Below are 12,863 nucleotides of genomic sequence, written 5' to 3' on the forward strand. Positions count from 1 at the left end.
ATCTACACTGTGTATACAAGTGTGTTTCTGTGTGCAGATATAAGAGTGCTCTCACCTGAACGGTCTGGCGCAGCTGTTTCACCTTCTCTGTCTGGAGCAGTCTGCGGGTGAGGAAGCCACAACTGATGGCTCCCAGACGACACAGCGCCCTCTGCTGTTCAACTGTCACAACCTGAGTGAGGAGCAGTAGCATAGTGCAGGAGTAGACACATGGAAATCAACTTACACTCAGTCAAGAGAAGATTTTATTATATTAAATATATTGTTTGATAAAACAATGAAACACACATATACATCGAACATGATTCTGGAAATGGAGACACAAGAAGGAGCACCAACAGTTGGACACCACACACATATGTAGAAGCACACGCACACACACAAACAAGCACCTGACTGAGCCTTCCCCGGGGCTTGCTGGCCCCCCAGGTGGGCCCCCACAGGTAGACAGGAGGCTGCATGGAGGGAGAGGGAGCACTGGAGCTCAGTGGAGAGGAGAAACCTGGAGAGAGAGGGGGGGGAAAGAAACCTTTTACACATTACATTCACACAGAAACAGGTAACTAGGCAATAAACAAATCACGTTACCAAGATGGCTTTACATTTCTGAGACCTACAGAGGAACCATTGTTGCAGTATATGCATTTATTGTGTCAACAGTTCGGTCTGTATTTTATTGATGAATTTGCACATAAAAAAGACAATACAATATGAAGATGAGAAATAAAAGACAAAAGAAATGTACAAGCTGAGGAGAGTTAAAAAACTAAAACGCCGTACGGGTTTTGTAAAGCACCTCCCTATTTCAAAAAGTAATAGAAAACATAGTTATATTTCCCAATGCTTCAACCCAATGACATCTAGCAAGGTAATGGTTTGTGTGTGTGTGAGTTATTCTTCCATGCCACAGTCCACCTACCCATGCTGTGTACACTGTGTCTAGGTGACCTATCAGTAGCACTCAGGGTGGGGCTAAGGCCAGGGCAGGAAGGGCTGAGGCCACCACCGTCCCCACTCAGGAGCCGGCCACACCCCTGCTCTCTCAGCCTCTTCCCCTTCTCATCCAGCTCCTAATAAAGACACAGAGAAACACACACACACACACACACACACACACACACACACACACACACACACACACACACACACACACACACACACACACACACACACACACACACACACACACACACACACACACACACACACACACACACACACAGGAGCGTTGTCCCATGACAGATGTGTAGTCTTGAGGATTGAACAGTCACTTCTCTACAGCAGCCAAACAAGGACTGACAGGCCATGACATCCAAGAAACAGCTTCCCAAATCCCAGACTGTAGCTTTAAAGTTTAATTCTCTGTGTGACATTCTGTCTGCATATACTATATATAATATCACAAACTAGGAAGGAATGCTGATAGTTGTGGAAGAATAGTGACAAATGTGGCTTTTGATCCATTGAGCAGGGTCAAAATGCCATGGTTCCATGTCCTGACCTGACAGAGGCGCTGTTGTTCTCTCTCCTGTTCAGCCATGAGAAGAGACATCTGCAGGGCATGCTCCTCCTCCAGACGCCTCTGCATCTCCTCCAGAGCACTCACACGTCGCTGGGTCTCCTCTGAAACACACACACACACACACACACACAAAAAGAAAAGACACATAAACGCACGGACAGTCGTACACATACAAGTGCACATACCACACACACACATGCATGAACGCACACACACACACACACAATTATTTTCAATGATTGCACGAAAAGTAGTGGACTTTACATTCAAGACAAATTAATCACAGAGTACAGACTGCCCTGTATAGTTTTCTTCATAACACTCTCTTATATCATACACACTACGTCACAACGATCTCTCTCTCTCACCTGTCTTACTGTCCTGCTCCTCTAAGGAAGAGCTGGGTGTGATCCGTCCATCATGGGGCCCCTGAGGCCCCTCAGGCTCCAGACTCATCTGGCAAGGAGAGAGGTCAGGGGTCAAGGGTCTCACGTGGGGCCTTAGCAGCGTGGCCGAGGGGTTCTCCACCTCATAGGACTGATTCAGGGGGAACGCGGGGCTCCTACGGCTCAGGGCCAAACGAGGCACACCCCCCATGAAGCGCGGGAGCCTCTCCTGGCTGCGGTCCATGCCAGGTCCTGAGGCAGAATGGGAGGAGTGGAGCTGGCTGTCTAGGGTGTGGCAGCGCCGGCGAAACCCGGAGCTGATGACATCATGATGCCCATGTGAACCAGTTCCGGAGGTACTGACTGGGCTGCAGCTCTTCTCCTGGACCGGGCTGGTGCCACACTGGCTGCCACGACGACTACTGCTACCGTCACTGACGCCTGACCCCCGTTCCGGTGACCTCATCACCCCTGTCGCCATGACAACAGCGCTCTCCTGGTGCCTCCCCACTAGCCCTCTGGGGATGAGGTCGGCCGAACCAATGGGGAAGGAGATCATGATGTTACCAGTGGACACTGGACGTGGTCGGCGGCGGTGGGGGCGGGGGCTCATGCTGGGTTCAGGGCTGGGCAGGAGGGCGTAAGGGTCGGGGAGGCCAGACGAGAGGCAGCTAAACCGAGAGCCATATGGGTCACACACAGCCTGGTACTGGGCTTGAGCTTGGGCAGGATACTGACTCTGGTGCTGGATGTGGGCCTGGATCTGAGGTGGGTTTAGGGGACTGTGGCGCAGGCTGTACCCCTGTTCAGGTTTCATCTCTCCCAGAGGACTGCGGCTCTCGTTCTCCTTGTCAGAGAGGCTCTCCACAGGTGGGGTGGTTGAAGTGACCCGGCCGATGACTTTTGACCCCCTCTGGGCCTGCTCTCTCTCCACATACTCCCTCGACCTCCTCAGAAGGCTCTGGAAACTCATATCCTGACCGCCCCCTATCTCCTCCTCTCCCCTCCTCATCTCCTCCTCTACCTCCCACCTCTCCTCCTCTACCTGCTTCTCTCTCTCCTCTGCCCTGTACCCATTCAGGACTATGGGGGACTCAGGTTGAGGAGTGGTGGGCCGATCCGTAATGTGTAGCCCAACCACACCAGCGCCCCTGGGTAGCCCAGGAGAGTCTGTGACCAGGGTGTAGCCATTCACTGTCTCAGGTTTTGGGGAAAGGCAATATGGCGGAGTTGGTAGATCCATTTTACTGTCCACCTGTAGTAAGAGAGGCAGAGAGAAGAGGGGAATTAACACAAATAATCAGATATGGGCTGCGTCCGAAAAAGCACCCTTTTCCCTTTATAACATGCACTACCCAAGAAGACTCGAGGCTGTAATCGCTGCCAAAGGTGCTTCAACAAAGTACTGAGTAAAGGGTCTGAATACTTATGTAAATGTGATTTGCAAACATTTCCCCAAAACTATTTTTGCTTTGTCATTATGGGGTATTGCGTGTAGATTGATGGGAAAATCGATTTAATCAATTTTTTAATAAGGCTGTAACGGAGCAAAATGTGGAAAAAGTCAAGAGGTCTGAATACTTTGTGAATGCACTGTAAGTGCATATTATGTGTGTGTGAGCAAATCAGTGTGTGTTTGTATGTGTGTGTGAGCAAATCAGTGTGTGTTTGTATGTGTGTGTGAGCAAATCAGTGAGTGTGTGTATGTGTGTGTGAGCAAATCAGTGTGTGTTTGTATGTGTGTGTGAGCAAATCAGTGAGTGTTTGTATGTGTGTGTGAGCAAATCAGTGTGTGTTTGGATGTGTGTGTGAGCAAATCAGTGAGTGTGTGTATGTGTGTTGGAGTATCAGTGTGTGTTTGTATGTGTGTTGGAGTATCAGTGTGTGTTTGTATGTGTGTTGGAGTATCAGTGTGTGTGTGTATGTATGTTGGAGTATCAGTGTGTGTGTGTATGTGTGTTGGAGTATCAGTGTATGTTTGTATGTGTGTTGGAGTAGCAGTGTGTGTATGTGTGTTGGAGTATCAGTGTGTGTATGTGTGTTGGAGTATCAGTGTGTGTATGTGTGTTGGAGTATCAGTGTGTGTGTGTATGTGTGTTGGAGTATCAGTGTGTGTGTGTATGTGTGTTGGAGTATCAGTGTGTGTGTGTATGTGTGTTGGAGTATCAGTGTGTGTGTGTATGTGTGTTGGAGTATCAGTGTGTGTTTGTATGTGTGTTGGAGTATCAGTGTGTGTATGTATGTGTGTTGGAGTATCAGTGTGCGTAGTGTGTAGGGCCCTGTGAGTGTGCATAGAGTCAGTGCAAAAATAAGAATAAAATACAAAGGTCAACTCAGATAGTCTGTGTAGCCATGTTGTTAGATACTGTATTTAGCTGTTTAGTAGTCTTATGGCATGGGGATAGAAGCTGTTCAGGAGCCTGTTGGTGTCAGACTTGATGCACCAGTACCGCTTGCCATGAGGAAGCAGAGAGAACAGTCTATGGCAGGGTTCCCCTAGCTAGTGGTTTAACTTGGCCCCCCCCAAATTTCTGAGCAAAAAAAAATGTTTGTTGAATTTTCATTGTTGGAGATAAAAAACAAACTGTAAAAACACAAGGAAATCAACTCCAAGTGATTGTAATATGGGAAATCTGTTCCCACAACCATCCGCTCAAGAAAATAATTGGCCCGGCGGCTAATCTAGTTGATGTTCCCTGGTCTACGGCTTGGGTGGTTGGAGTCTTGGGAAATGGTTGTCTGAGACTGACCTGAGCATTGTCCAGGATGTCCTGAACCCTGGTCAGCAGGCTGCTGCTGCGTAGTGCCTGTCTGTCCACCTCAAGCTGGGCAGCCCTCTGTCTGTACTGGCACATCTCGCTGCGCTGCTCCACACTCAGCTGAGGATGGATCACAATAAACACACACAGTCAGAGAGACACACACACATACATGCATACATACATAGTCATATAAAGACAAACACAGACAGGCGCGCATGCACCAACACACATTCTCGCCTGGGTCTCTCGGAATCCATGTGACAATTTTTAAATTACACTAAGCACCTTTTTTTCTATCTAGAACCTTAAAGGGTTCTTCGACTGTCCCTATATGTTACATCTGCTCCTGCCACGCCCTCTACTTCTCATCCTGTGTCTCCCTAACCTGCCGCCACTCCCCTAGTGCTCTCTCCCTCTTCCTCTGTGTGTGTGTGTGATTGTGTGGTCGGAGACAAGTGTACTGGAGGCAGACCAGATCCCCACCAGCTGCAACCTGTTCCATAATCAAGACCTCTACAAATAGCCCTGCCACTTCCACGCTGCCACATCGTAACCTCTGTTTTAGCCGTTTGTTCCTGCTTAGATCTTGTTTTCGTGTTATACCTGTTTTCTCTTGCCTGACGCTGTTTTCCTCTCCGTTACAGTTATGCCTGCTCTGACTCTGGCCCGGCTCTGACTCTGGCCCGTCAATAAATACCTTGGTTACCTCATCCCAGTCGCCTCGTCTGAGTCTGCTCTTGGGTTCACCTGTTCTGCTCCGTGTGACACTATAGGAGAACCATTTGAAGAACATTTTGGGTTCCATGTAGAACCCTTTCTACAGAGGGTTCTACATATAACCCAAAAGGATTCTACCTGGAACCAAAAAGGTTTCTCCTATGGGGACAGCTGAAGAACCCTTTTGGAACTCTTTTTTTCAAAGAGTGTAGAATACTTCTTCCTTAGAACACAACAGTCAAGTTCTGGAATGTGGGACAGAGCCAGAGTAGGCCTAATGACCTTCCCTCTAATCAGCTCTCAAATCTCTCTCTCTCTCTCAAATATCTCTCTCTCTCTCCAATTCAAGGGGCTTTATTGGCATGGGAAACGTATGTTTACATTGCAAAATTAAGTGAAATAAACAATAAAAATGAACAGTAAACATTACACTCAACTAAAGCTCCAAAGGAATAGAGACCATTCAAATGTTATATTATGTCTATATACAGTGTTGTAACAATGTTCAAATAGTTAAAGTACAAAAGGGAAAATAAATATACATAAATATGGGTTGTATTTACAATGGTGTTTGTTCTTCACTGGTTGTCCTTTTCTTGTGGCAACAGGTCACAAATCTTGCTGCGGTGATGTATTTAATCTAATAGATATGGAAGTTGATCAAAATTTGATTTATTTTCAAATACTTTGTGGGTCTGTGTAATCTGAGTGAAGTATGTGTCTCTATGGTCATACATTTGGCAGGAGGTTAGGAAGTGCATCTCAGTTTCCACCTGCCCACGTACACACAGATGCACACACACAAACCCACAAGGCATGCACAAACACACACCCCTCTCTATCCCCACTCTCACAAACATTTCCTTCACACAGCTCCTCCCAGTAAACTTAATCAGGCAGCAGTCAGATAACATGGATCAGACAACCTATGTACCCATCCCCATATTTTTACCAAAACAGGGACAAGGAAAATGCTTTGAACCATTGATTGTCCCTTTAATACTCTGTGATTTAACAAAATAAACAATGACGTGTTTTTTATGGTGTCTCTTTCGCTAAGACATGTGAACTACAAAATGTTTAAGCCAGATATTTGTTGTGTGTGTGGGCATAATGGTGTGTGTGTCCACTCAATGCCCATTGCTCACAATGCTACATTGTAAACCAAAGGATCATTGCATTTGGTTACCATGCAACTTGAGAGTTACAAAACCCCAGACAGGAGAATACCCACACATACACAAACTCTCCTGGGGAACCATTTTGTTGTCATGGAAGAAAGCAAAGTCACCCTCATGACAACAAACTACGCTCACTGGGCTGAATCCTAATTGGATATAAGTATGCTTAACTTAACTCAAACATTTGTGCACATTTACTACTACCTTGCCCCCAATTCCACCCCTGACCTTATGTTATATCTATGTCTATATAGCTCTCCGCACCTTCTGCCCTTTCCCCCAGACTATGTCCTTACCAAGGGTGAGAGCACAGCCCTTCCATGGAAGTGGATGAAGGAGAGAGCTTCCACAGGACCAGTTGGCTCACAGCCTGTCTGTTGGCCTTGGCTCTTCCCCTGGCTCTCAGTCTGTAGTCTGGCCAGGCTCCGCAGGCAGAAGTCCTCGTAACTCTCCATGTCCATGTTTGGGCTCCAGCCTCTCAAATCTGCTGCTTACAACAGAGACACAGTCAGATGAATAGTCATAAAGCGGTACAGTATCCAATGAGAGAGGGTATTTGACAAGACACTGGAGCCAGGTGATCGAGCCTGCAGGCTAAATGTCAACACAAGAAGAAGCTCTGCAGTGTGTGTGAACCATGAAGGCGTGGGGTTAGGCACTATCTGCTGTCAAGCTATGAACAACTGGAAGAGCCAGACAAACAAACCCAAGGAGGGCTCTGTCTTTAGTTACTGTATATCTCACACTCATCACATTCCACTCATGCTATTCTATTCTGAGAGGCATGATGAAGAATCATGTTTCTGATCAATATGATTGCTTTTAAGGGAATGCTTGTCAGCAAAGACAATGAAGGTGCACGCAAGCACACACAGACACAATATTTGATTTAAACCTGTAGTTAACCCACATTGATTGAGAATTAATGAGATCCTCATTATCAAATAAGCAACCGGATTGAATGCCCCACTGACCCAATATCTCGACCAGAATAAGTATGGTCAGATAATTCCCGCAACACCAGTTCCATTTTTCTGATAATGTGGTTATTTCATGGATGAATAGATGTAATGAAAAGTCACCTGGGTCCGTGTGTGAATATCCTGTCTTATTATTGGTTCCCCCAGAGTAGGTAAATAACAGCCACGGCTAGTAGAAGACACAGTAGCACTGTACGGTGTTATAGTCCACTCATTACATGGCATGATACAAATTACAGTCAAGCGCATCTAGCCTACACTTTGATACAATGTAGCAGAATAGACTGGCTGGCAAACAGTGAAGCCTCACTACATTTTGCGGCATGGTAATAGTATTTGACTCGTGAAGCAAGCCATGCTTCTACAGCTGTGCCCAGCAGTGGCTGACTGACAGCGGGTTTTGTCCGTGCCCATCCCTCTCCTCTTACCCTGATTTTCTAGCGTGACATCCACAACCAATGACTTCGTGTATCTCTTTTCTTCCCCTAAATACAAAGTTGAAGACAAATGAATATCTCCTGGCGTCGTTTGTCTTATGGTTTCTGTTGTTTATAGAATTTCAGAATCGTGAATTTCTCTTTTCTATCTCAGGTTTGCCTCAAATGGTCCTCATCACATCGACCTCTTCCGGTCGCAACAGCGCCTCCTAGCAACATAATTTAGGCCCAGTTCCATTTCTATCCCTAGCACCTTCATTTCCCCTAGCCTCAGCCTCCAATGTTGAAAGGTGTAATATGATTTTAATAAGAAACATTATGATGATGGCTCCACCAGGCCTAAATTGAGCCCAAATAGGAAATCCTGTCATATCCTTTTTGCAATAGACAACAAAGGGGAAGATCATAAATAGGCATTGGGGACTGAAATGGAACCCGATCCGTCATCATAATTATTATAAAATAAAATAAAATGTTTTTAAAAATAAAAATATATTAACAAATATCACCAAACAAAAGAGAAACAGTCATATGCAAACTATTTACATTGCCAGGAATCCTAAACAAACAAATCATATTCATTAATAATACAACAAGTTTTAATTGCCTTTTTGTTTTTCATTTTAGTTAAAGTAGTGCCATATTGTTTAAACTCATTATAAAGTGAAAAAAGTTTACGTTTTGAATTAGACCATTTGCATTTGTGAATATGAAATGTACCTAGAATTATTAGCAGTTGAATTAAATATACTACATCTTTATCTATGTCAGAATTTCTGAAATAAATCATTATTCAGTCATCATAATGATCTCTTGAATCTGTAAAAGTATTACACGGCTCACATTCAAATTGAGTGATTTGACAATGTAATTTACAAATGAAAGCAAATTTGAAATAGTGTATAATGAATAATCAATAATATCCAATTCAAATATTTCAATCCAACTGTGTTATTTCTTAGCTTATTCAGATATGGATTTTGTATGAGACAGAGAGATACGCAATATGGATGTTTCTGGAAAAGGGCAGATGGCTGAACACTTGATTCCGTTAAGATAATAGTTGTCACATCCTTTATCAATATATTGCATTAGTGGGTGAACCTACAAATTATTGCATTGTCAGTTCAGTATGGCAGAAATTACAATAACATAAAACAACATGAGATTGAGAAATCTCTTTATTCTTATTCTAAGAGAATTTTGGAGATTAAATTAACAGAGTTGGTACAGTTGAACATAGTTACATTAAAATGTGTTCATTGGTGATTTTAGCATCTAAATCTTGGTGGTGGGAAAAAAATCTAATGTTTTGTTGCATGCCAGAAAAGCCACTACACAACACGAAACAATACATGAATTGCACTATAACGGTGATAAACGGTGATCGCAAACTGTTAGGGCCTACATAAAGCTGTCCCAACAGCAGAGCTTTCTTTTCAGCAGCATGGAGTGAATCTTTACCACTTCTACACCTGGCTATAAGCGGAGCCTTGTCTGGCAGCGAAACAATTGATTCAGCCTCATTTACTGCCTTTAAAAATATGCTGATATGGCTGACTGCTGTGTTCGGGTCGAATTGGAAAATGTAGTTAATTTAATCTGACAGTCATAAGGTTCCATGACTTTGTCCACACAGGGCATAACTTTTGTACACCTGTGGTGTTCCCGGTCAAAAATGACCGGTCATTAGAAATTAATGGGTGAGCCTACAATTAGTGTATAAAATTGAGTTCAGGCACATGCCCATTCATCAGATGGTCTGGGAGAGGAAGTGTGTCCTCCACATACATGTGTGTTTGAGCACACGCACACACCTATTTCCCCTTCTTGGCTTCCATGGCAACCCCCACGGGAACCTTTTCCCAATATAATCTTTCCCCCATGGGAACCACACCTATTGGCATTCTCACAAACAATCGCAACATTGTTTCAATAATATATAGAACTTTTCTTGCAGCTCTGGTATATAAAGCTTTTTTGAGGCCTTGCTCACAATTCATTCTGCGACAGCACAATGACCAAACGATATACTGTGAGGCTCTTGATGATATCCTTGATGATGACACTGGTGAGGAGGAGAGAGTCCTTGTTAAACTTTGACACAAAGTAGTCTGTGATAAATAGCACAAAATGTTTAATTTGAGTATTTGTTATAGTCAAAATAATCCATACATTATGCTTTTTTTTAAACTCATAAACGAGTTGTATGAGCTCAGGTCCATGAGGCCTTGTAATATTCACAAGAACTTAAGTTGATAAAAAGATCTAACACGACATTAGGTGATAATATATGTATTATTATGGATTTATAATCAGCTATAATGGGGTGGTCATTTTGGACCGGGAACACAGAATTAATTAACATGAAACGAACACAACAGGAGAGTTAAAGAAATGTGGTTTCCCCTGACAATTGAGATGTAAAAACTATGTCATAAGGGGACAATTTCGATTAGGACATTATTGAGTGAGCTAGAATGGACGTAGTCAATATAACTATTTGTTCAGCACTTTTGAAATGTACAGTGACGGAATTCAGAACATGGGCTGTTCTTACAGTATTCTCCCTGTACACCATGTCAGAACCGTAGGACAAATAAAGGGGGCATATAAGCCGACAATGAAAGCTCTTACAATATTCAATGATTACATTTCTCTAAAACAGGCTACATGTGCACCACCAAGTCAGAACAGTAGGCTAAGTTATGAGGGGAAAGGGACCAAATTATTAGGGTGAGGCACATGGGCTACTAACAGCTTACTACACAACATATACTTAGTACTACTTTGTTAGCTACGGTATACATTTCTCCCTGGCACATTACATCATATATGCAGCAGCATACAATACATTTTTGGACTGACCTTGTTGTGCTGTGCTCACTTGAACAGGAAGGTGGTGTGGTGGTTCTTCTTGTGGGCAAATTGTGTCATCAAACGTTGTCATCAAAGTCTGTCATTCTTTGGATTTATGGTGCTTTCAAGACAACTGGGAACTCGGGGAGCTCTAGAAAGAGGCCTGAGTTCCCAACTTGGAATTCTGAGTTGGATGACCTTTCAAAACGTAAAACCTGATCAGATGCTCTTACATGTAGCAACATTGCCTGGTCTGATGCTCTTAAATGTAGCAAGAGTGCAACAGCAATGCCTTCCATGACTGTCTACTAGCCCTCTTGAACACACTTCACATGAATGAAAACAGGCATATCAATCCTACCAAAACACACACATATACATACATACACTATCATTCAAAAGTTTGGGGTCACTTAGAAATGTCCTTGTTTTTGAAAGAATAGCTACTTTTTTGTCCATTAAAATAAATACAGTGTAGACATTGTTAATGTTGTAAATGACTATTGTAGCTGGAAACAGCTGATTGTTTTATGGAATATCTACATAGGCGTAGAGAGGCCCATTATCAGCAATCATCACTCCTGTGTTCCAATGGCACGTTGTGTTCGCTAATCCAAGTTTATCATTTTAAAATGCTAATTGATCATTAGAAAAACCTTTTGCAATTATGTTAGCACAGCTGAAAACTGTTGTTCTGATTAAAGAAGCAATGAAACTGGCCTTTAGACTAGTTGAGTATCTGAAGCATCAGCATTTCTGGGTTCGATTACAGGCTCAAAATAGCCAGAAACAAAGTACTTTCTTCTGAAACTTGTACAACGCTGTGTACTACTCCCTTCACAGAATAGCGCAAACTGGCTCTAACCAGAATGGAAAGAGGAGTGGGAGGCCCCAGGGCACAACTGAGCAAGAGGACAAGTACATTAGATTGTCTAGCTTGAGAAACAGACGCCTCACAAGTCCTCAACTGGCAGCTTCATTAAATTGTACCCGCAAAACACCAGTCTCAACGTCAACAGTGAAGAGGCGACTCCGGGATACTGGCCTTCTAGGCAGAGTTCCTCTGTCCAGTGTGTGTTCTTTTGCCCATCTTAATCTTTTCTTTTTATTGGCCAGTCTGAGATATGGCTTTTTCTCTGCAACTCTGCCTGTACGGAACTCCTCATTGTGCACATCTGAAGAGTTGTCACACATTGTCCAATAACATTATAAACGTCCATTTGTAGGAAATATTATTCAAGATACGGAACACAAATTCACATTATTACCTAATAGGTGCTTGCAGGACGTTTTCATATTTTCTTTGGAAAGTTGACAATTTTTGTGGAAAGGAGCAGTTCCACACACAGCACCAACCGACTAGCTCCTCAATAACATCCCGTCTGTACTCTGCTATGTCTTTCTTCTGCTCTCAACTTCTGGAAGAAGAAAAAAAAGAGCATGAATCAATGATTGCAATAACTCTATTTCTATATCTGAGGATCAAGCAAATGCCTTCTGTTGTCACACTGTGGTTAAATGTAGCAAGAGTGTAGCAACAGTGCCTGGTCTGATGCGCTTCAATGTAGCAAGAGTGCAACAGCAATGCCTTCCATGACTGTCTACTAGCCCTCTTGAACACACTTCACATGAATGAAAAAAGGCATATCAATCCTACCTTGGGCTGTAGTCAAGCAACTCTCACAATAGGTATCTGCAGAAAGAGAGCACAGATACATAAGAGCCATATACAGTCCAGTACTAGATGTTAGTAGGTAATCATTTAAAAAAACAAATTCAGCAAATGGACTTGTCAGAAGACACATTTTTAACAAAGGTGTGCAGACTACTTACAGTGATCCACATCGTCAGGCTGTACAGCAAGCAACTCAAACAAACATACAAAGTGCAACAAGTTCCTCATACTATGTAGCAAATTGTCTATAATCCTGTCAAACGTGATCCTATCTTCTACAAGAGAGTGAGATAGTTGTATTCATACAACCTATGCAACATTCTAGTCATGTGACCTCAGCTAGG

General features: G+C 43.4%; 1 protein-coding gene across 3 annotated transcripts in view; it reads right to left on the minus strand.

Moving 5' to 3' along the window:
• The window catches only part of LOC139572266 (centriolar coiled-coil protein of 110 kDa-like), a 28,900-nt gene extending 16,037 nt beyond the window's left edge, over positions 1-12,863 (minus strand). The window contains exons 1-10 of one of the 3 annotated variants that reach the window (XM_071394931.1): positions 12,678-12,863; positions 12,502-12,537; positions 12,113-12,262; positions 6,865-7,055; positions 4,659-4,787; positions 1,891-3,163; positions 1,502-1,623; positions 920-1,070; positions 393-502; positions 56-172 (exon numbers count right to left, since the gene is read on the minus strand). In XM_071394931.1, the coding sequence (XP_071251032.1) occupies positions 56-172; positions 393-502; positions 920-1,070; positions 1,502-1,623; positions 1,891-3,163; positions 4,659-4,787; positions 6,865-7,055; positions 12,113-12,140 (2,121 nt within the window). In that variant the 5' untranslated portion in view covers positions 12,141-12,262; positions 12,502-12,537; positions 12,678-12,863. Of the gene's footprint in view, positions 1-55; positions 173-392; positions 503-919; positions 1,071-1,501; positions 1,624-1,890; positions 3,164-4,658; positions 4,788-6,864; positions 7,056-7,976; positions 8,256-12,112; positions 12,263-12,501; positions 12,538-12,677 lie in introns of those variants that run through there. The other 2 variants (XM_071394913.1, XM_071394922.1) reach the window with 2 other exon arrangements.

Source organism: Salvelinus alpinus, chromosome 1, assembly GCF_045679555.1.
Source record: "Salvelinus alpinus chromosome 1, SLU_Salpinus.1, whole genome shotgun sequence".
Taxonomy (NCBI): Eukaryota; Metazoa; Chordata; class Actinopteri; order Salmoniformes; family Salmonidae; genus Salvelinus; species Salvelinus alpinus.